The sequence below is a fragment of the Diplodia corticola genome (assembly GCF_001883845.1).
Source record: "Diplodia corticola strain CBS 112549 chromosome Unknown scaffold19, whole genome shotgun sequence".
In the NCBI taxonomy this organism is placed as follows: Eukaryota; Fungi; Ascomycota; class Dothideomycetes; order Botryosphaeriales; family Botryosphaeriaceae; genus Diplodia; species Diplodia corticola.
Window position 1 is genome coordinate 526,782 of NW_017971498.1, and position 22,179 is coordinate 548,960.

A 22,179-nucleotide genomic window follows, 5' to 3' on the forward strand; every position below is an offset into this window, starting at 1 on the left:
GGCTTTTTCTTTTTCTTTGATGGATGTCAGAGAGGGTGTGCATGAATGCTCTGCCGTACAACGTCAACGTGATCTGCGGCCGTCGTCGTCCAAAAGAATTGCGGGAAAGGAAGTAAGAAAGGGGGGGGAGGGCGGCCGTCGTCGTTCGTCATCCCAAACGTAAAGGCGCGGCCAGCCGGACAAATCGGTACGTCCGTCGTCGTCTATCAAATCGCAAAACATGATGACCAAACAGAACTCGTACAAGACGTGAAAAAGAAAGGGAGGGGGGCTAGGCCAAGCCCAGGCAGCAACACAAATACCAATGCCTTGGCCTTGGTCCCCTCGACACAGACACAGACACAGCCGTACACCAGACCGAGCAACCTTTCCCCCTATCCCATCCCCAAAACAGACAGCACCCTACCACATCCTCATCCTAGTAGCAGCACCTAACCATATCCTAGTAGTAGCAGCTCGCCTCCTCAAACCCCGCCCTAACCTCAATTCCCAACCCAACCCAACCCAATCCCTCCCCTCCCCCCTCCCCCCCTTCAAAAACAAAACCTCAACCCCAGAAACCCCAAGCCCCAAACCCCCCCTCTCAAAAAAAATGATAAACTCCGATAAACTCTGCCAAAAAAAAAAAAAGAAAATCAAGACAACTCCCCCTCCCCCACCCACCTCCCCGCCTCGAAGGGGGTGCCGTCGGGCTCGCGCCACAGCTGGTACTGCCAGCGGCCGGAGCCGCGGGGGTCGAGCCGGGCGCGGCGCACGACGAACGCCGCGCGGACGAGCTGGCCGCGCTCCTCGACGGCCAGGCTGGCCTCGTCGCCGTCGCGGAAGCGGCGCACGTCGTCGGCGGAGCCGCGGGTGTTGGTTGTGGATGATGTCGTCGTGGCGGTTGCGGGTTGTTGTTGTTGCGGGCGGGGAGGGGGGTTGGGCTGCTGGGGAGGGGGTGGCGGCATTGTGGGGGCGGGTGCTTGTGGGTTGTTGGCGGTGGTGCCGTCGTCGTAGTGGTGGTGGTGGTTTTCGGAAGGTGTTGTTGTTGTTGTTTTTGTGGCAGTAGTGGTAGGGCTTCGCGGACCCCTGTGCCCAGGAACCTGACGTTAACAAGAGGGGGAAACTCGAAGAGAGAGCGAGAGAGAGCGAGAGAGAGCGAGAGAGAGCGAGAGAGAGAGAGTGAATAAAAATAGTCAATGGCAGTTGACCACCGAGAGACGTGGAGAAAGAGTGAGAGCGTCCGCATACACACCCAAAAAAGAAAGCATCTCACTCCGTTACGCATACCAAGTTTTATCGCACACCGGCTGGGGCTAGGAAAGCTTTACCTTCCTTGCCACGACGAGACGCAGCTATGGGCTTGCGGCGCCGTCGCGTCGCTCCACCTGCACTCGGCTCGGCCGTCGTCCGTGTAGCGGTAGCAGTAGTACCGTTGATGCTCGGGCGACCAGATCCAGTCAGAGTAGGACGGCGGCTGTGCGCTGCTCATCCTCGGGGGGGAAGAGAGTGTCAAAGAAAAGGGGGGCGACAAGAAGTCTCGGATGAAGATGGAAAAAGAACAATGGGAAAGGAAGGAAAAAAAATCGGAAAGCCCCTGGTAATATATCTCACCAAGGCGAGCGGACGACGAGGTAACCCCCTTTCAATGCGCAGCAGCAGCAGCAGCAGCAGCGTCTTCTCATCTGTTGCCCCTTCTGCGCCACCGCCCCCGAAAGATGGCATAATGTTATGATATCATTGTTCCCCGAGAATGCTCTTGTACAGCTTCACCGGTCGAAGAGGGGAGCCAGCCACACGGTTGGCGGATTGAGGGGCGTGGGTGCAAGCGCGGCGTGCGCGCACATCTGGCGATCCGAATCGCGCGCATCTAAGCAGCGCGCGGCAGCCCGTCGGCAAGCCCGTGTTGCGTTTTTGTTCTCCCGTGAGTTGAACTTTTGTCTTTTCCTTTTCTGCTTCCAATCGATCGCACTCCCTTTGGACTGATAGGAAAACGTGAGAGGGAGAAGAGAAAGCGAAGAATGGAAAGCGACTGCACTGCCGCCACGGTCACTGGCTCGTTCGGCAACGGTTTGGGGAAGCTGGGGGGAATGGATGAAACGGAAGGCAATGGAAAGCGTGTGCGGGCGCGTCCCCCACCGCGGGCGGCGGGTCCGGGCAGGGTCATTGGATGGCAGTGTTTAGTCAAGGTGGTTTGGGTCGTCGGGCGGTGAAACCTGCTTTGCTCGGATGGCTCCGGGATGCAGCGTTGCGTCACCGCATGCCTGGAAAGCTCTCGTGCTTCGCGAGCAGTCCCGTTTTGGTCAAGCACGTGTGGGCGTGGCTGGAGAGGGCGATCGGTGGTTGCGGGCGGGTTGCATCGTGTGTTGCGTTGTCACTCGTAAAAGCGTCGCGTGGCACTGCAAGATGGATCTCGGACTCGTGGGTCTTGGAGGGAAACGAGCAGCTCGCTCGGGCGGCCGACTCGAGGGCTTTAAGGGAGAAGGTGCCCTGTTCGTAGGCTTTACCGGTGAGCTGCCCGAGTTTGCGGGCGTGCCATCACATAGAATTCGGGCAGTGACGCGAATAAGCGGCGGGCTTGTCAGGGCTGATGGCTTGTCAGGGCCTCTTGGCCGTCTTCCCTGCCAGCATCCCTGGAGTGCGGGGTCACAGCCATGACGTATCGTGCTTCGGACATGACTGCTGTGGACACGCTCAACCGATTAGCTGGAAACGAGCGACTGGCTTGCCACCCAGCATTCCATCACTTCAATGCGAAGCTGCCATCTTTCATGTGAAGCGCACGTGGACCAAGCGACAATGAAGCGTAGAAGGCAGACGATTCGTGTTGCGCAGTCAGCCGACAGTTCCAAGGCATGAAGGCGGAAGAGGTGGTGCACTGTCCAGCCTTGGTCAGAACGAGACGCTGGGTTCGACTGTTCGGACGAGATAGGTAGAAGGACTGCTGACTTCAGCTTCCATGCAGGGACACGCACGTCCAGCTGCTCACTGCATGGACCAATCCAAGGCGGGCGGGCGTGGTTGAGAAGTGAGATCGATGGGGCGGCGGGTGATGGTGGGAAGGGAAGACCAGGAAACGGACCACCCAGTCTGCCGGGCCCACGTCAGCACCCTGATTCCCCCACGCATAGGTCAGGTGGACATGTTTTTGTCGCGTGGGAAAGGCGGGCCAAGCCTGTAATGGCAGGTCCAATTGAGGGCTGTGAAGAAGGCCGATAAGGCTGATGGCTCCGATGGCTCCGATGGCTCCGATGGCTCCAACCGGCCTTCCCCCCTTTGTGCGACACGCTCAGTCTGACAAGCGTCGCCGCCGGACGTGCCGCGCCTAGCGTCCGCTCTAAGCGTCCGCTCTACCCGAAGGGAGACACGGGAGCCGGTCGATCTCGGCGAGCGTGGGCGTCCACTCACGGCGGGACAGACAGGCTGCGCTGGCACCGGCACTGCTGGCTGCTGACGTGTTGGCCGCCATGGACCGGCGTAGGCAGCTAGCTGAGAGGCGTGCTCTAGCCGAAAGCCTAACAGACGGTTTGGGCTTCCGTCTCGGAGCGAGCACGGGGAGGTGATGGATCTGTGGCCGTATGTAGGCATGACGGAGCGAGCGAGGCAGCCGCAGCCGCAGCCACACAGCTCGCAGGCAGGCAGGCAGGCAGGGAGCCAAGCAGGCAGGGCGCCAGGCAAGCAAGCAGGCAGGCAGGCAGGCAGGAAAGATGAAAAGCTGCAGCTTCCCGCGCGGCCCCACCTGACCAGCGGGACGGCCCAGCGGGAGAGACACGGCCAATCACGACTCCAGCGCTGCGCCGGCAGCCAGCCTGGGTCGTTAGCCCGAAACAGGGGCCAGACGCGTTAAAGCGGCGTCGCCGCGCGAGCGAGCGTGATATCGCGGCATCGTGCATGACCACGCATGTGAATTGAGGCTCCTCTGTTGTACATGTGGCAGGGTATCTCCAAGGAAAGAAACTCAACTCCAATCAACCGAAACGCCTTCCCGAGAATCCGACACAATGTTGACATAGTCATCCTCCTCCTCCTCCCCTTCCTCTTCCTCCTCGCCGCCGCCTGCTTCCGGCTCGTCGTTGGCCGCGTCCGTCGACCACACGCGCCTGAGCGCGACCCACCAGTCCTTCTCATCCAGCCCGTCCTCCTCGAGCTGCGCCTTGGCCAGCGCCTTCTGCACGAGCGAGCCCTTCAGCGAGTCCATGATCCATTGGCTGACCTGACTCCGGATATTGCTCTGCCACCCCGGCTCCAGCACCCCTGCCAGGTCCGCCTCACTCCGCGGCCGCCGCGCCGCGGCCGCCGCCGCCGCCGCCGCCGCCTGGATCAACTCTCCCTGCCGTCTGGCCGGCTCCGACGCCCGCCTGCCCTCGTCCGTCGACACCCCCTTGAGCACGTCCATGTGCGGCCGCACCGCCTCCCACAGCTGGTGTCTGTGGTTCTCCAGGCCCGCATCATCACCTCCCGGCCGACCCTCAACCAACGCGTCAGCGGCAGCGGCAGTCCCAGCGCGAGCATCATCATCGTCACTCTTCCAGCTGTACCCCGCAAGACCCTGCCGCACCTCCCCCACCGGCGTGCCGGGCGTCGCCGCCGCCGCCGCCTCGCCCGCAGGAAACGCCTCCTCCGTAGACCGAAAGTCCGGGCTGGTAGCAGGCCGAGGGTCGACGGCGTGACGCTGGCAGTCGACATCACCATCATCGTTCTCCTCTCCGACACCAGCATGGGCACGCGGCGGCGGCACGATGCCGAGCTCCTCGATGTCCTCGACGAGGTTGCCGACGATGTCGCCCTCGTTCTTGGTCCACTGCAGCTCGAGGACGTCGTAGCGGCGCTCGTCGGCGTCGTAGTCCTCCTCGCTGGCGCCGAGCGCGTCGTGCGCGCGCTCGACGGCGTCGAACAGCGCGAACACGGCCGCCGGCTCCGGCGGCTTCGCGTTGAGGCACGTCCTGCGCAGCTCGCTGATCAGGCCCGCCTGCGCGTCGCGCGTGCGCAGCCGCTGCGCCCGGAGCGCCTGCCGCTTGGCGTGGAGGGCTTGTCGTTCTAGGAGGGCCTGCTCCCGGCGCTCGTGGTGGTCTTCTTGCTGGTCGCGCGTCTCTTCGAGGAAGGACATGAAGCGCCGGAGGCGGCGGGGGGAGAGCTCTGGCGCGGCGGCGGGCTGGCCATGGGGTGGGAGGGGGTTGGGCGGCGGCGGCGGCGGCGGCGGCTGGGAGAGGGGTGATGGGTATGTGGAGGATGGGGACGGTGGGCGTGGGATGGAAGGAGGCGGGGGTGGGGGGATGAGGTGCGGCGGGAGTATCCGCAGTTTTGAACGGGTCGAGGCTGTGGCCGGCGCAGCTGGTCCGGGATAGGGAGGAGGTGATGGTTGTGGTTCTGGTTGGGTCTCGTTCTGAGCGGTTCCTTCGTGGTCCGGAGAAGACACACTGATCTCGGGTACGTCGACCGGAGGGCAAGGGGATCCACCGCCATTTCGAGTGGGTTGGCATTCGCCGGGCTCGTCTTCGTGCTGGCCGGCCAGCCGTCCGTTTGTCAGTGTCGGCACTACATGCATCTGGTGGGGCGTCTTCTTCATGGAGCTGCTGTCGCGTGCCATGTCTGCGGGCTGGCGACTGTGGTCCGAGTTCACTGACAAGCTGTCTTTGCGCTCGGCATTGTTGGGACATGGCAATTCCTGGCCCAGAAGGCCTCCGTTTGGCACAGTCATGTCGCTTGCTACGGTGACCTGGGAGTGTGCGTGGAAACGGCGGCAACGGCGGCGGGCATCCTGACTCTGGCGTGCATGGCGAGGCCGCTGGCATAGGAGGAAGTCCCGCGCATTTCGCCCCGAAGATAACAGCAAGAGGGCCAGGGGTATGTCTGCAACACAGGCGTGCGCTATTAAATACGTGGCTGCATTCCAAGGGCCGGAGGATACCTGGCTTTGCACCGCGCAGCCTAGCGGAAAGTGTGCGACGGCTTGAAAGCAGCCGCGCACGTACCGCAGAGCACAGCATTAAAGCGGCGGCAGCGCTCGGCTAGCTGTGTCTGTCGATCCCACCGCTGTACCACGCTGCCGAACCCACGATGCGGGGACGGCTTTGGCGGCGGCGTTCATGCACGCTGTGATTGAGCCACACGCAAACCCTCCATCGCAGGATCAGCGCTGCTGCGATGGCAGATGGAGGCAGCTCGCCTTGGGGCCTAGTGCGGCTCTGCCAGCAGCAATGGCGGCAGGAGAGGGGTATATTAGCTTGCTGCAGGCTGCTCTGCCTTCCCGACACAAGACCAGTTGCCGACAATGAACCAGAACACCGACCCGACCAGAGGCTGGGTGTGGCACCCGGAGGTGAAGAACCACTACCGCCAGGAGTACGACGGCGGCACGTCCTCTGTAGTCTCACTGTCTTTTCGTTGCTGACGGCCCTGTAGCAAACTGGCACACCATATGGGCTGAGCAGTAAGCCCGCCCCCATACCAGCCATGTTCCTTCCGCCTTCCTTGCTGAACCATTGGCCTAGAGACCGCGGCCTTGTCCGACGCGACTCCCTCGCGCCTTCCGTCCCGTCCGGTATGAGCACTCGACGGATGCGGACCGACGAAGCCACTGATTCAGCGTAGATCTGCACGGCGTGGCGGCCGGAGGGTTAGGGGAAACGATTCGAGGCGAACAGGAGGAGATCGACTCCGAATCCTTGGACCCTGGTTTGCCCGTCGACCCCTTCCCCACCTGCATTCGCTGATGGTGCGTCGCAGGGTACATGATTCAGAGCCGGAGGTTCTTCACCCAAGGCAGGGTAAGCCCTGGGCCTCCTCATCGGCATATGCCCTGCTGACCCCCGCCGGCAGATGTTTTCAGTCCTCTTCACCGAACCGTGTGGAGAAACCACGGACCCCGGCAGACACGTCGACAACATCTCGACCGTCATGTTCGGCCAACGAGTCTTCAGCAACATCCGGCGTTTCATCGTGGTGAAGGAAGGAAGAGGTTTCGCCTACGCCTGGTGAGTTCCTCTCTGCACGAACCCCCCCTCCCCCATGACGGCCAGCACTGAGCCGATGCAGCCCGGTTTCCACATATGGCGGGCGTGCAACGACCAAACGTGGATTGGATCCACAACAGCATGCCATTGTCTACATCGCAGGGACGTACCCTCAGTACGTGGCCGGCGAGCAACGCTTGCAGAAGGTGCCGATCCCCATCAATCCCTCCGCGGGCTCCGTGACGCTCTCAGAGGCTTCTCGCATCAACTTTGCCATCCATCATCCCATTCAACATAACGTCAAAGTCAAGGATCTGGGCATCGTTCACCCAGACTACATCCCCACCCTCATCTCCTACGCAAGGAATGAATCCGGATTTTGAAAGGGTGCCTTGAGACAAAAGGCCGCTTCAGCTCGCTGAATACGTATTTGTTTGCCACTTTCTGGGGGGGAAATGCGGAATATCACAGAAAAGTACCCCTGCCCAATCACTGTTCTCCTCCATCCTTTCAGTCAACGTCTCCTTTCCGAACTCGTCCCCGATACGATAACGCTTGCTCAATCTCTCTGCATCACATCACGAATCTCCAGTACTCCATCTCACGTAGCTCATGACTCTAGTGACAGCTTCTATACTGAGTCCTTCAATAAAATTCTTCTTCTGATGAATGACGTGGCACCTATGAACATACATGTCCTTCTCAGAATTCCACGTCTCCTGCACTTATGCATCCTTTTTCTGCTGCTCGTAAGTAATGAATCAAATCAAATCGAGAATCGAATTCCTCATGGAGCTGGGCTCACCAAGCGAATCATCATTTACCGGAGGCGATGGAGCTGCTCTCTCTCGCTTGTATTTCTTCGTTTGCAGGTAGCTCGGCTTCGCTCCTCGTCGACCGTTTTGAACATTGCCTTTTATAAAATTAATAGGGTGTAAGTTTTGAATGAATCAAGCCTTCCGCAGGTGGTCAAATCTCCTGGTCACAAAGCAATCCACAGACGCATCCCCTAGAGTGTCGAATTTTTGGATTCAAGCCAAAGATATGCACTACTCTATCAGTTCCCTAAAAAAAGCCGTTCCAGTCTAAATGTCACAGTCCAAGTCTAACCGTTCCCACCCAAGTATACCCGTTCCATCACCTCCCCCTCTCCATCAGTCACTTCTCAAAACCCCCACTGCTCCATCCAATTCTCAAACAACACCGCATCCACCGGCCCCAGCTCCCTCAAGCACGGACTCACCTCCCGCGTCCGCGCCGTCTCCATCCGCGGCAACGCCCCTCCCTCGGCCTTCAACCCCTCATAAAAGTCCACGAGCTTCACCCCGGGCTTGCGCGCCACCTCGTCCGCATCCGTCAGCGGCACCTTTCTCAGCTCCCCCAGCCACTCTTCAAACCCCACCGGCTCGACCTTCCGCCCCCGCGCCCCGTACCACCCGCAAATCGCCGGCACCAGCCCCGGCCACGCCGCCGCCCGCGGATTCTGCACGTGAAACACCTCCAACATATCACCCTCGCCCTCACCCTTAACAACGCGCTCATGTCCGCTCGCCCTCCCCAACGCAACCTCCACGACCACCCGCCCCGCCGCGTCCATGGGCACCCAATCCACGCAGTCCGAGTTGCCCAGGTGCGCGGGAATCACCCCCATGCTGACGCTCGACCGCACGATGCTCGGCAGCCACTCGTGGCGGTTCCAGACGCCGCGGCCGCGCGGCCCGCCCAGCTGCCCGCAACGAACGATACTAGCAGACACGCCGGCGCGGCGGGCGGCTGCGGCGAGGATGCGGCCGGCGACGTGCTTGGATTCGGCGTAGCCCTGCGGGAGGGGCAGGGCGTCGGTGGGGATGAAGGTTTCGGGGACGGGGACGGGTTGAGCGGCGAGGCCAGGGGTTTGGTGGTTGTTGTTGTGTACAAGGTGCGGGTAGTTGCCGACGGAGGCGACGGAGGAGACGAAGGCGATGTGGGGGCGGTGGGGGGCGGCGAGGGAGAAGTCGACGACGCGGCGGACGCCCGCGACGTGCGTGGGCTCGTACGAGGCGAGGGCGTGGTTGAAGTCGACGGCCCAGGCGTTGTGGATGAAGAGGGTGGCGGAGGCGGCGAGGGCGGCGTAGGTGGCCGGGGGGAGGGCGAAGAGGGGTTGGCTGAAGTCGGTTTGGAGGAAGGTGACGCGGTGGGGGAAGTCGGCGGTGGGGGCGCCGCGCTCGGCGAAGGATTGGGCCTGCCGGGTCGAGGCTGTGGGGGGGTCGGAGCGGTTGAGGCAGTAGATGTGCTCGACGGCGGGGGAGGCCAGGAGCTCTTGCAGGATGAAGTTGCCGAGGGCGCCGGTCGAGCCGGTGAGCACGACGGTGTGGCGGGCGGGCATGGGGGCGAGGGGGGCGGCCGGCGGCGTGGTGGGGAGCGTCTCGGTGTACTTGGCTACCATGTCGGCCATGGCCGTCTCGCGGGCCAGCTCGGGCAGCGGCTTCTGGCCGTCGTCGTCGGTGGCGGAGAGCTTGGCGACGATGGCGTGGGCCAGCTTGGAGACGGTCGGGTGGGCGTAGATGTCGCGCGGCACGATGGCGGCGCCGTGGGCGGAGGTCTTGATGGCCGACGAGAGGGCGCTGGCCAGGGCCATGGCCTGCAGTGAGTCGGCGCCCAGGTCGAAGATGTCGGCATCGTCGGTGGCGTGCGGGGTGTTGGCGAAGTCGGCGACGACCAGGCGGAAGGCGGTGCGGAGGAAGGCCTTGGTCTGCTCGACGTCGAAGCCGGGGTCGAAGGCGGCCAGCTGCTCGCCGAAGGCCTGGCCCTCGTTCACGTACAGCGCGTCGATCTCGGCGTCGTAGGCGGCGACGGTGGCGCGGCGCTGGATGGAGCCCTTGGCGGCGCGCAGGAAGGGCTTGTCGCGCTTGGTGAAGGCCATCTTGTTCTTCCACACCTGGGCGTGGGCGGGGGCGTCGCGGTTGGCCAGCTCGACGGCGGGCCACACTTCGTCCAGCAGGCGCGCCAGGTCCTGCTTGGCCGCGGCGTCGACCCTCTCCCAGTCGGGCTCGACCAGCAGCGCGGGCTGGAAGCGGCTCTGGCCGACGACGAGGGCGCCGCGCACCAGGCCGTGGTTCTCGACCGTCTTCTCGAAGCTGACGGGGTTGAACTTCTCGCCGTTGCTCAGCACGAGCACGTCGTCGCGGCGGCCCTTGTAGCGCCAGAGGCCGGGCTTGGTGGGGTGGGCCTCGAACAGATCCTTGGTGCGCCACTCGGCGAGGTCGGGGAAGGTGTAGAAGACGCCCAGGTAGCGCGGCTCGACGGCGGGCTTCACCACGCACTCGTACAGCCCCTCGCCCTCGCCCGCCTCCTCCATGGCCACGCCCGAGTGCGCCGACCACTCAAAGTACTGCCAGTCGCCGCGGTCGCGGTTGACCAGGCTCTGCAGGAAGCACGCCTCGGTCGACCCGATCATCGACGTCAGCCGCGTCACCTGCGTGATGCGGTCGCCCGCCTCCTTGGCCAGCGGCGCGCCCGCGAAGAAGACGTACTCCATGGCCGCCAGCGCGTCGACGCCCTTGGCCGTCTCGGCCATGTCCTCCAGCACCGACGGCGCGAACAGGCCCGACCACGGCTTCTTCAGCTGCACCATCTCCGCCGCCAGCTCCGCCGTCGGCATGCGCCCCGGCGGCGGCAGGATCAGCGGGCCGCAGTAGATGGACTTGAGGATGGTGATGATGCCCATGGTGTGGAAGAAGGGCAGCATGGTGAACAGCGGCCGGTTGGTCGTCATGTACATGGCCAGCGCGTTGAGCCGGCCGCGCGGCGCGTCCATGAAGCGCTGGTGGTCGAGCGTCGCCAGCCAGCCGTTGGTGATGTAGATGGGCTTGGGCAGCCCCGTGCTGCCCGACGTGTGCAGCACCAGCACCGCCTCCGACTGCGAGTACGGCCGCTTCTCCACCTCGACGTTGCGGTACGGGCCCCGCGCCCCCTCGAGGATCATGGCGTCGAAGCTCGGGATCTGGTGCCCCGACAGCTCCGGGTGCTCGCCGAACGCCTTGAGGTTCTTGTCCACCCCGTCCGAGTACAGGTAGTGCTTGCACCCCGTGCGCTCCACCAGGTTGGTCTGCCCGTCGTCCGAGTTGCGCAGCGAGGGGAGCAGTGCCTGCCGCCAGCCGTCAGTCGTTGCCGCGTCGTCTGGACTGGACGCTTCTTACCTTGCGGTTGGCCTTGATCATGGCCAGGATGACGACCGTGTATCTCACATCGTTGATGCTGTCGACGCGTCAGATTCCCATCCTCTCACTCGTTGCAGTTGGTCCCTACCCGAGATATGCCACGGTCTCCCGAGCGGTCCCTGCACCAATGGTCTTCTCGATCCATCTTGCCATGCCGTCGACCGCCTGCGCGAGCTCGTGGAAGGTGATGTCCCGCCATTGGCCGTCAATCTCATTTGTCTGAGGAACGGAGACCCAGGTGCGGAATGGGGAGGAAGCCGCCAGCTCGTCAACGCGACGGGTGATGAGCTTGTCGGCAAAGGGAGAAAGGCCTCCAGAGTAGCTTTCCGCGACGGAACCCATGGCTGAAGAATGAGACAGGATCGGCTGGCTTGTGGCTTGAGAATGATGGAAGACCGGCCGTTTTCTTTGGTTGTTGATGAGGACTGAACCTCGCAGACATCCTGTTCTTTTATACACAGTCGTCCTGGCTGGCTGTATGCTCCTCAGCCCGTGATATCTCCGTGCGTGTAGTGAAAGCTGCAAGCACCATCAGTTCTCCCGCTTGCGACATTTTCGTGAGTCCGCAGTGCTGGGACAGTCGAGTGCGGGTTCGGCGTTCGTGCTCGGGGAGGTAAAGGGGGGGGGGGGGGGGGGGGGGGGGAGGGGGGGGGGGGGGGGGGGGTGAGCGCGTAGGTGCATACAATCGCGCGCGTTGTTCCACGGAAGCCAGCCATGGTCTGCTGCGCTACCCGCCAGGCCCGTCTGGGTTCGGAATGAGCTCGGGGATAGGTGGCTGATCGGGAGCGGGTAGGGGATCTCTGTGGTGTTGTTCTCGCAGGCCCTGGCTGGTGATCGAACTTCGCTTGGCTCCCCTTTTTTCGCCAAAACATTGGTCTTATCTTTCCATGCCGACGCTCAGAGATCCAGGAGTGGAGATTGGCCTGGGCACGGTTGGTGGGCTGGCATGGACCTCTGGACAGCCATCCCTGAGATCCCTGAGGGCCCCGACACGTCATCCAGAGCGCCCAGGGAAATCACAGTGCCGCCTGATTTGCTCGAAAGGAGTCGAGCCAAGCCTCCCAAGCCCGTCCGTTGAGCTTGATTGCTCGGGTTCCGTGCATCCCGACGTGAGGCGCAAGGGTCGGCCCGTACCCGATCGAGGGGCCATGACGGAAAAAGACGCAAGGCTGTGTAGACGCCGTTTCAGTCTGGCCGACCCATATTTCGGGGAGATCCAGGCCGCAGAGTCGTGGCCAGAGTGCCTTGCATCACCGTCCCGGATGGACCAACGGAACAGTGGAGTAGCCTCGGTAGTCGGACTTCTCTCGCACGGGAGCGGCCATATGAATAGCAGCGGGCCCGCCATGGTGGGCGCTCATGGAGGGAATCATGCAACAGTCTTCTCATTCCCATTGTTCATGCCTGGAGCAACCCGGCGAAGCTGATGACAAAAGCGGAGGATGAAGTGATGGCGGCAGCCACTGTCCGATCCGGTCAGGCGAACATGGTGCCATTTGTCTGCTGGTCCCATCAATCACAGTCTGGACGGGATTGTGGGCTGCCTGATGCTTACCTGCATATTGTCGCTGGGCAAGTTCTGATTGGCTGTGACGTCGACTCACTCGATATCGCCTTCTCTCAACCCTACATGATGTCTACAGATCGTCAATCCAAGTCGCACAGCGTTTCGCCGCCGCTATCGGAGTGAATACAGGAAAGCCCGTCACAGTCACTCCCCGCAGAGCGTGAGCATGAGCATTCGTCCGGACGAAGGCCACGGCTGTGGTGTTGTCAGAAAGTTGCTTCGGTTCCCTGTGCGATATGCTTCCCGAATCGAGCATGAACCTTGACCAACGCATGCTCTCGAGTCAGGTAGATCGAATGCGCTACTTACTCAGGTGCAGAAGGATTCCCACCGTCATTTCGTAAGGCTTAGCGAAGGCTCGGCTCGCAACTCCCGTTGTAGATCGCAGAGTGAATACGAAGCTCTCCCGCAGCCCCTTGGAAAGTCCTCTGGTCTAGCCACAACTTTCTCGAGTTTTCCCTTCTTTCAACCACTTGAGCCAACCTTGAGGAGAGATGCCTAGGCCAGGATATCAGGCGTATGAGGAGATTGGAATGAGACAGCACATGTCTCTTGCTTCAGGTAGAGGGCTTATACCAGGGTATGGAGCTCCTACTTTATTGAACGACACGGCTGTGTTTTCGTGCCCTGCCTTGGTTGATGTCTTGGTAGCGTCCAGCACCTGTCTCTCGAATCGAGTAGATAGTCACGGCCGCTAGCGAGGCCGAACTTGTTGACTTGCTGCTCGTTTCGAACAAGCAAAATCCCTCATCAGCCCCTTTTCACATCCTCCTTTTCTTTTTTAGGCTTACGAGGAGGTGCTGTCCACCACTGACCAATCCGAGATGTGCGGGACACTGTCCTTCTTCTTGAAATAATTCGGACCGCCAGACTACACTGGCGACGTCAAAAGGCGGTTGTAGCCGTTAATGAACGCGCCGATAGCTTCAGCACCAACCAATGCCAATGGAAAAGGCGAAATCAAGACGATTGAGCCGGAGGAGCCGGAGGAGCTGGAGGAGCTGGAGAAGCTGGGTGGCGCCGAGCATTGAGTGTCCCACACGTTCGTTCCGCGTGCGAGCGCACTCGACGTGTCCGCCGGAGTACCGGATGTTGCACACGAATAGTTCCTGGCAAGCATCGTATTCGACCGATCGCCCTGGGATCAAGGATCGTCCGGGCTGGGATACCGCTGCTCCATGGGCTGCGGCATTCCGTTGGCCGGGAAGTCGTACAACGGAGTCTCTCACGCATCGCAGTACAGTGATTCCAGAAACTCAACAAATGCTTATGCTCTTCCATGCAACTGGCGCTTTCGCTTTCTTAACATTCTCCCAGTCCATGAAATCCCGAAGTTGCGAAGTGTGCGTAACAACTGCCATGCAGACCAGCTTATAGTGATCGCCACTTCGCCGCAGTACGAAGGGGCGCCGCGGTCCATCGAGGATCCAGATTTCGTCAGACAGTGTTGCCGTCCTATCCGTCGTAATAATAACATATCCAGAGGCCTCGAAACCGAGGTGTCCCAGAGGTACTGGCGGCCAAGGTGAAAATCCATCAGGCATTCTTCTTTCCAGGCTGACGACAAAGGACCCCTTAGCATAGAGTATTCGGCCGTCTTCGGAAAACGATATGGGGAAGCGTGGCGTCGTCTGGAGAGGCGCCACCTTCTTCGAGCTCAGACCTTGCAGGATTAGGCTTCTGTCCCGACGGACTGCAGACTCCATGGCTGTCAGGTCCGGCACCCATGACGGCAACTCAAGGCTAAGATCTCCCCGAACGGCGACGGCGTGCGACAAGATGTCCAGATTGCCCGAGCAGACGACCGCTCGACGGGCTGCCGTGATGAATACGTTGTGGACGGTGTTGTCGTGGCTGTAGTCCGGTTCAATGCCACACGCGATGTCTGCAAGACTGATGAATGCGTATACGAGATCTCGTGGGTCTGTTGCTCGGCAAAGCCGCGAGTGTGCTAGCACGGTGTTGAAAATTTCCCTTCCGATCTGGAACGATGACTTGTTTTTCAGTAATGACTTAGCAGCCGTCATCGAATCTTCGACGGAGATTTCGCGTTCCAAGATGGTAGTCATGCGCTCCACTAGTGGCGTAGCAGCGCCGATACGAGCTCTGTTGCTGCAGTAGTATCTGGCCAGTGGGATGCGACTTTGGAATATCTCAATGAAAGGCACCAGGGCTGCCGAAAGCTGTCTCCAGGAAATACTGCTCTGACCAAACAAGAATTGCGCATTCTTGCAGACCATGAACTCTTGATATATCCAGGCTCGTGTCCACCAAGGCTGTCCAAGCATTGTAAGGACATCAAGCCACCCATAGTAAAACTCATTATCTGACATGCTGGCTCGGACGAAGTCGTCCTCTCGTATCGTGTCGGCATTGTTTCGCAATGAGACCTTTCGTGCCACGTATGAATTGGTTCGCATTAGGACACGGGTCCTCGCGTGAATATTCGAACGCTTTACTTGCTCTTGAAATGTGACGGATAGCTCTCCAGCTCGCGCGTCATAAAACATCTCGTCCAACTCCGGCTTATCAGGCGCCAGCAGCCAGTCCACGGCCAAGCTTGTCGATTTATCCGTCGACAGACAGACGATGACCTCGCGGGCACACTGGTAGATATCCCTCATGAAACCGACTTGGTGCGACCTCTCGCGGTCGTCATTTTGGTTGATGCAAACCTGATCGACCCACAGCAAGGGTTCTTCATCGCCGCGATGCTTTTTGCAGAACTCGCACGCATCGGCTATGGCCAGCTCCAGGTTCGCGAATGCGTTGAACTCGTGAAATTCTTCCGATTCGTTGCCCCTCACCAGGATTGGCTTGGGGTTTTGGGGGCTCCCTGCGCAGTACGACAGAGCGGCGTACTTATCCTGGGCTTCTGACAGCGGCAGCTCACGCGTGAGCTCGCAGCGGATTTGACCGGAGCCATCGTCTTGCAGGACTCGTATAAGGCGGATTTCTTTCTTCAACCTGTCCAACCCCCCATACGGCTTTTTGGAATAGAATCGGTCGTTTTGAGGAGTGCAAAAGTTAGACGTTGTAGCCATGGCTGGGAGTGCTGATAAGCAGGCTATGACTGTCTTCTGGGAACCGTAAAGAGGAAGTTCTTTTGGTTTTGGTTACGGTAGAAAGAGTGAGAAAGGTGTCGTGTCATCTAGACAAGGCTGGGGCGGGGAAATACATATCAGGCAGCAGCCTGATCCCTGCTCGCGCACGTCGGATACAGTTGGTGAGCATCCTGGCAGTAAAACACGTGTAAGCGATCGACCATGGAGATACGTACCCAACTAGACGTGAGAATATGGAACTCTAAGGCTCTACCAATCTCCAGCAACAATGAAAACCTCAAAACCCTACCAACACCGCGGCGCCCTCCACCAATCATTTCTTCATCAACGCGCCCCCATCGACCACCATCTCCTGCGCTGTCACAAACCCAGCGCCAACCAAATACTCGACCGCCTGCGCGACATCCTCGGGCATCCCCGCGCGATTCGCCGGGTGCTGCTCCACATCCCTCACCTCCAGCGCATCCACCCACCTCGCCCCCCTCTCGTCGCCCTCCCTGCTCTCGTGCGTCGCCTTGATCCTGCCGGGCGCCACCATGTTCACCCGCACGCCCCACGGCTGGCAGCTCACGGCCATGGAGTGCATCAGCCCGAGCTGGCCGGCCTTGGTCGCCGCGTACCCCTCCTGGTTGCGGTCGCTCTGGTGCGCGCGCGACGACCCGACGAGGATGATGCACGGCCCGGCGTTGGCGATGTGGCGCGGGTCGCGCGGGTCGGCGGCGGCGTCGCAGCGCATGTAGGGGAGCGCGGCCTGGGAGACGGCGAAGGGGCCGGTGAGGTTGGTTTCGACGTAGGCGCGCCATTCGGTGAGGGTCGAGGGGTCGAGCATCGTCTTGTTGTCTTTCCATTGGGGGGATGCGATGCCTGTGCTGTGCGTTTAGCTGCTGGGTGAAGGGACAGAGAGCTCCGGGTGGGAGAGGTGCGGGGATGTGGAGAGGCGCACCGCCGTTGTTGATCAAGATGTCGATGCTGCCGCCGAGGTATTCGGCGGCGCCGGTGATCTTCTCGCGGATGTCGTCGACATCGCGGAGGTTGCAGAGGGCGGAGGAGAGGGTCTTCGGGTAGTACTTTGCGAGGTGGGAGTGGACGGTGTGGTGGAGCTCGGGCTCGTCGACGTCGATCAGGAAGACGCGGTCGCCCTGTTCCAGGAAATGGCGGGCCAGGGCGCGTCCGATGCCCCGCGCTCCGCCGCTGATGACGATGCGACGGGAATTGCAAGAGTCTGACATTTGCGATTGATGATTTGACGAGAGCTGGAAACGCCCTGGTCTGCTTTCTGGGGGCCCCCGCACCTTTTCGTTGCCCGCACCATATCTACGTCACTGAGCGGTCACAGCGTGGTCATGGCGGCCATCACTTTCACGGTGGAGTCTGTCGCTGCAATCTGAACATCTGCATCTGATAAACAGCCCATCAACAACCAGTCATTCGGGAGTGGACAGAACTGTCAACTTCACTGTAAACGCACTTCGATGTGGTTGTCTCAATGCTCGGACGTGGTCATAGTCGCATAGCCTCATACCATGCAATTCAAGTTTATCCTTTCACAACGCAAATAGCTGGCTTGGTCAATGACCAAAACATTCTAACCGAAAGAAGCAGTTGCAGTATTTCTCCATCCTCACACTTCGAGATTGAAGTTGACCCACCCTAGGAACCAACGCGATACTATAGAGATAAACTATATCATCATCACCTTTGTACCAAGTCACGCCAAAACTCATTCCCATAAGCGCGTGCTACGTAAGCAATTGGAGTAGTCCATCCAGTCGAACATGATAACGCCACCTCCAGCGCCAAGATCCCTTGTACACCCCTTGATATTCAGCTCCGCCCCCTTCGCGTGACCGAGGCGCGCCCCCAAACTGCCAGACTCACTCCAGCCAACCACACAGCAAAGCCGCGGGGGACTTCGCCAAGCCCACTACCGCTACCGCTATCCGCTCGCACACCCAATATACACCTCACTGCATCGGAGCGATGACGTATGAAGATCCTTCTTCATGATTGAACGTCTACACGAGCGTTGCCTGTCAACGCCATGTTTTTCCTCCGTCCCTTGGGTGTCAGACTGTCAAACCCACGATTCCCCATCCGTCACGCGCAGGGCCATGAAACCAGAAAGAAAACGCCATTGACTTAGAAAGGGCCCCTCTCCCAGCTTGATGCAGAACGTCATGACCACAAAAAAAATACACACACATTTTAATAAATACTTCCCCATCCCATCTATTGACCCTCTTCATCTCATCTCATCTCGCTCCGTGCCATTAGAAAAAAGATAAAAAGCCCAAAGGCAACATCCATCACTGCAACACTCCAAAGCCACCGTCGAAAGAGAAAGAAGAAAAAAAGCCAACAACAACCAACCCCACCCTTCTCCTTCTCCTTATCCTCCTTCTCCTCCTTCTCCCGCTCCCAACCACCGCCCTCATGCCCCTCGGATATCCCACCTTCCCCTCAAACCCGCATCTCATCCTCGTCACCCCGTTCCCGTACTCCTCCACCCCCTCGTTCCCTTCCACCCCCAACCTCTCCGGACCCCCTCCTCAACGCCACCCTCGCCCTCCTCCCCTCCTCCAACCCCCCCACCATCGCCGTCCCCCACTACGCCCCTCTCTCCCACCTCTCCGCTCCCTCCCTCGCCGCATACGCCTCCGTCCTCGCCGCCGCCATCACAGCAGCAGCATGCGACGCTCGTGGCGGCGGCGGCGGCGGCGGCGGCCCGGGCGTGGCGCTAGTAGGGTACGGGGCGGCCCGGGGCGGCGAGAAAAATGGGGGAAGCGGGGGGGGGGAGGGGGGGGGGATTGGATAGGTAGGGCGTTGGGGGAGGAGAAGGGTGAGAGTAGTGTAGTGCCTGCCCCCCTCGTTCGCTTCTGTCCTCCTCCTCTTGTCTTCCGACGTTACGAGGGTTTTTCGCGCTGCGGGGCGGGCAGGCGGGCGGGCGGGCAGGCGGTGTGCTGATGCGGCGGCGGGAAGCAGTTACGGCTGTGGTTTTGATGGCGGATCCGGGACGCGTGGGGGAGTCAGACGGCGTGGGATGTCGGGACGGCGGCGCGTGGTAGGGTGAGGTTTTACTGTCCGGTCCAGTCTGGTTTCTTGCGGGAGTGCTTGGATCCAGGGCTGGGTGTCTCGTTCGTGTGCCGGGTGCGCTGACGAGTGGCGGGCTAGACGTATCCGTACCGGAACGTGGAGCAATGTCGTTGGTACAACGGGCGGGTACGGTCGTACTACGACAGCGGCGACGTGGTGTGCAACAGTGGTGAGAGTGTTGCGGTGCATCAGGGCACCGTCAACAAATACTTCCAGGACGCAGCGGATTTCCTTGTGGAGAGGGCGTCACAGGTCCAATATTCGTAAAGAAGAAAAACAGAACAATGCAATTCTAGGGGTATCATGTAGCTTTTGATCAAATGGGAACAGTGGAGTTGAATCCAAGAGACGTATCATCCTCCGGGTCCATACACTGGCAGTCAGTCAGGTCACCGCCTCTCCTCGTGCGGCTCAGCAGCGTGGGACAACTCCACGCGATCTCCTCGGTCGAGCACTGCATCACCACGGACCACAACCGTTCCATGGTATATCCGAATTGGGGTGCATTGAGCGAATCCTGCCGGCCGTTGAGATACGGCTCTTTGTGTGCCCAACTGTTCGGGTCCGTCATTGCCGTCTTCAAATCCTCGTACAGTTCGCGCTCCACGGCACGAACACGGGCCGCCGAGACGATGAACTGCCCCTTGTACGAGAGGAGGATGTTCTTGCAAGCCTCTCCGCCTACACGTCTGCAAACATCGTTCAACAAGGAACTCTCTTCGTACCAGCTCCAACGGTCGCCGCAATTGGCCGTGTCGCACGACTTTCCGCTGAACCCAAGGCTGAGCATGCCTGTGTTTGGCGCATAGTAGTCTTGAACGCGGTTAAAGAATTCGCGCGGATTGTGAACGTCGGCCTGAACGAAGAGTGTGTGCTTTGCAAGGGAGTCCCAGTTGAGGAGAATGTGTTCGAGATACGTCTCACCCTCGCGACCGACATTCGGTAAGTTGATGACCTTGTGGGCATTAGTAGCAGCTTGGAGCTCGGTGATATTCGAAGGACTCAGATCCTCAAACTTTGTGTACAGGATCAGTCTCGGTGAACGCTCGCCGATGGCCGGGATGGCGGAGAGGCCCTCCATAATGGACGTGACAGCTTCGATAGGCTCGTTGTACATGCTGATGACGACGTCAAAACCGTGGGTGGGCTCGTAAGCAAGATCCAATTGGGGAATTGGTTCAGAAACGTCGGAGCTCGAAACAAAATTGCAGGCCAAGAATCCAATCCAAGTAAGAATGATTACAGCATATGCAGCAATCGAGAGAACTGAAGGAGTATCGAACTTGCTCATCCACCTTTCGTAGTCAAAGCGGTCAGAGCCGTCCTCGTTTCCAAGCAATCCTTGCGCGGGGCTGCTTCGATCATCTTCCAAGGACTCCGAATCCAGGGATACCAGCGACGGCTGAAAGCGCTCAAGGTCGTATAATGTGGTCTGGAACATTGTTCGATCCTGATCCTCGGCTGGCCGAGGTCCGTTGATGATGCATACAACAGCAAGACAAAAGGCGCCCGCCTGCAAGACCGTTGCGTATGACCGCATGGTCAAGTAGGAGGAGGCGAAACCAACGATGGCAGTGAACCCAAAAGAAGCCGACACCTGGGCGATCAGGACGCGCTGTCTGCTTGTATCCGGCGAGAAGTGGTCTTCGACGCTGATCGGTAAGATGAATGAATCACCAAAGAGAACAGCTGCCACGGTGGAGCCGACGTTGAGGCCAAGGAGCATGGGGTCCACGTCGAGGATGTGTTCCGCGGCTTTCAGGGTCTCTTCTTCCCTGATGCACCAGATGAAGGTGATGAAGAATGAGAGAGTGACTGTAGTGATGAGAGAAGGAGATCTCCGGCTAGGGAAAGACTCCATGAACGATGGACGGGGGCTCTTGCTGAATCCCATTGCGAGTCCTGTGAAAAGCATCGCCATGGTTGAACAGAAGATGCCTTGGGGGCTCAAGCGGTACTCATCATAAAGAATGACCGCACAACATGCGGACTGGAGGATAACCTCGAGAAACTTGAAACAGATGGACGATTGCTTAGTCGAAATTGTTGTCCAGATCTCACAGAAAAGATATGCGAATGCCTGATAGCTATCAGTTTCGCCCGTCAACAACCAGGAAGCCAACTCTTACCGGCATGAGAGCCAAGGTGGAAAGGTTCACCCAGTGGAGGATAGCTTGCATAAACAGTGGAAGCGCAGCAGCTGCACAAATGGCGGTTGGGAGCCCATAGTACCACCGCTCATCAGGACTCGACTCGCCGGTGTACTCGACGGTGGCTTGGAACCAACGGGGTGTTTGGTAGCGGGCCTTGATGGCAGAAGCAAACCTGTGGCTGACCAAAATCGCCGACAGGACGAAGAGGTCGAGCAACAGCAGGTGAAGGGCTGGGACGGTCAGTGCTGGGGGGGCAGTGGACAAGCAGCGGGGGGTGCCATACGAAAATCTACAGGAGCATGTTAGTCATGTGTCTACGATGGAGGAAAGTGGGACGCGTACGATAATTGAGTTCTATTAGGATAAACCTGGTGGAAAGTACGGAGATGGAGGCAGAAAGCGTCCACAGGCTTGCAGAGTCAGTCGAGAGCGAGCGCAGGGTGGAGGCATGGAGAACCAACCTGACGGCCATCAGGCCGTGTGAGGGCCGATTGAAGTCGGCGTTCCCCCTGTGATACATCTCGTCTCTCGACACAAACGACACAAGGTGGTTGAGGAGGAGAGCCATGGCGAAGGACCTCGGGGCGCAGAGGTTTCGCGGCCTGGGGGGCAGGGCAGGTGCAGTGGAGAGAAGGCCGCGTCGGGTCGAGAGGCCGAAGACTGCCAACGGCCGGCCCACATATCAAGGGGTGGAACGGCCGTCACCTGGAGCTCCGCATTTGACAGATCCTTAGACCCACCGGGAGAAGTTGGTCATCTCAGCAGCAGCAGGGCTGAGCAGGCGGCCAAAGCCAACAGGCAGTTGCCGATCGGGTCTCGAGAGCCATGGTTGCAGATCCTCTATAGCAGCAGGCACGCTCCGAGGGGCGGCTCGTCACTTGTCGGTCGGCCTAGCTCTTTCCCCCAGACGGCAAAAGCGCCCAGGGCCAGGGCTAGCAGCGGGCTGCAGCGGGCTGTAGCGCGGCGTGCTGTGAGGCTCCCAATTTTCGAAACACATCAGGGAGGCAGAGGGCTGTACCAAGCCACGTTAGGGCGGGCTATAATAAGCACCATGCATCCTGCGCGAGGCGGCTGTGCGATGAGCCCCTCGGGCACGCAGGGGACACGGGAGGCAGAAGTAGAGGTTTACTCGACGCGTTGCTAGCGATTGCCGGTTGCGACGACGGTGAG

General features: G+C 60.0%; 7 protein-coding genes across 7 annotated transcripts; 1 reads left to right on the plus strand and 6 right to left on the minus strand.

Annotated features, from left to right (window-relative positions):
• Positions 1 to 635: 635 nt before the first annotated feature.
• BKCO1_19000173 (uncharacterized protein) lies at positions 636 to 947 on the minus strand (the record flags this gene model as incomplete). Its single annotated transcript, XM_020271964.1, has 1 exon — positions 636 to 947. The coding sequence occupies one exon, from the start codon at positions 945 to 947 to the stop codon at positions 636 to 638; it is 312 nt and encodes a 103-aa protein (XP_020131240.1).
• Positions 948 to 3,937: 2,990 nt separating this feature from the next.
• BKCO1_19000174 (uncharacterized protein) lies at positions 3,938 to 5,677 on the minus strand (the record flags this gene model as incomplete). The annotated part of the gene is made up of 1 exon (XM_020271965.1): positions 3,938 to 5,677. One exon carries the CDS (start codon positions 5,675 to 5,677, stop codon positions 3,938 to 3,940), a length of 1,740 nt encoding a protein of 579 aa, XP_020131245.1.
• A 573-nt stretch (positions 5,678 to 6,250) lies between these two features.
• On the plus strand, positions 6,251 to 7,315 carry BKCO1_19000175 (heterokaryon incompatibility; the record flags this gene model as incomplete). The annotated part of the gene is made up of 6 exons (XM_020271966.1): positions 6,251 to 6,343; positions 6,382 to 6,520; positions 6,571 to 6,654; positions 6,706 to 6,746; positions 6,799 to 6,953; positions 7,015 to 7,315. The coding sequence occupies 6 exons, from the start codon at positions 6,251 to 6,253 to the stop codon at positions 7,313 to 7,315; spliced, it is 813 nt and encodes a 270-aa protein (XP_020131246.1).
• A 782-nt stretch (positions 7,316 to 8,097) lies between these two features.
• Positions 8,098 to 11,473, minus strand: BKCO1_19000176 (ochratoxin a non-ribosomal peptide synthetase; the record flags this gene model as incomplete). The annotated part of the gene is made up of 3 exons (XM_020271967.1): positions 8,098 to 11,058; positions 11,111 to 11,168; positions 11,220 to 11,473. The coding sequence occupies 3 exons, from the start codon at positions 11,471 to 11,473 to the stop codon at positions 8,098 to 8,100; spliced, it is 3,273 nt and encodes a 1,090-aa protein (XP_020131243.1).
• A 2,481-nt stretch (positions 11,474 to 13,954) lies between these two features.
• BKCO1_19000177 (heterokaryon incompatibility protein or allele) lies at positions 13,955 to 15,742 on the minus strand (the record flags this gene model as incomplete). Its single annotated transcript, XM_020271968.1, has 1 exon — positions 13,955 to 15,742. The coding sequence occupies one exon, from the start codon at positions 15,740 to 15,742 to the stop codon at positions 13,955 to 13,957; it is 1,788 nt and encodes a 595-aa protein (XP_020131244.1).
• A 334-nt stretch (positions 15,743 to 16,076) lies between these two features.
• On the minus strand, positions 16,077 to 16,992 carry BKCO1_19000178 (short chain alcohol dehydrogenase; the record flags this gene model as incomplete). The annotated part of the gene is made up of 2 exons (XM_020271969.1): positions 16,077 to 16,627; positions 16,707 to 16,992. The coding sequence occupies 2 exons, from the start codon at positions 16,990 to 16,992 to the stop codon at positions 16,077 to 16,079; spliced, it is 837 nt and encodes a 278-aa protein (XP_020131237.1).
• Positions 16,993 to 19,172: 2,180 nt separating this feature from the next.
• BKCO1_19000179 (uncharacterized protein) lies at positions 19,173 to 21,577 on the minus strand (the record flags this gene model as incomplete). Its single annotated transcript, XM_020271970.1, has 3 exons — positions 19,173 to 20,936; positions 20,986 to 21,298; positions 21,471 to 21,577. The coding sequence occupies 3 exons, from the start codon at positions 21,575 to 21,577 to the stop codon at positions 19,173 to 19,175; spliced, it is 2,184 nt and encodes a 727-aa protein (XP_020131238.1).
• Between the last annotated feature and the right edge of the window lie 602 nt (positions 21,578 to 22,179).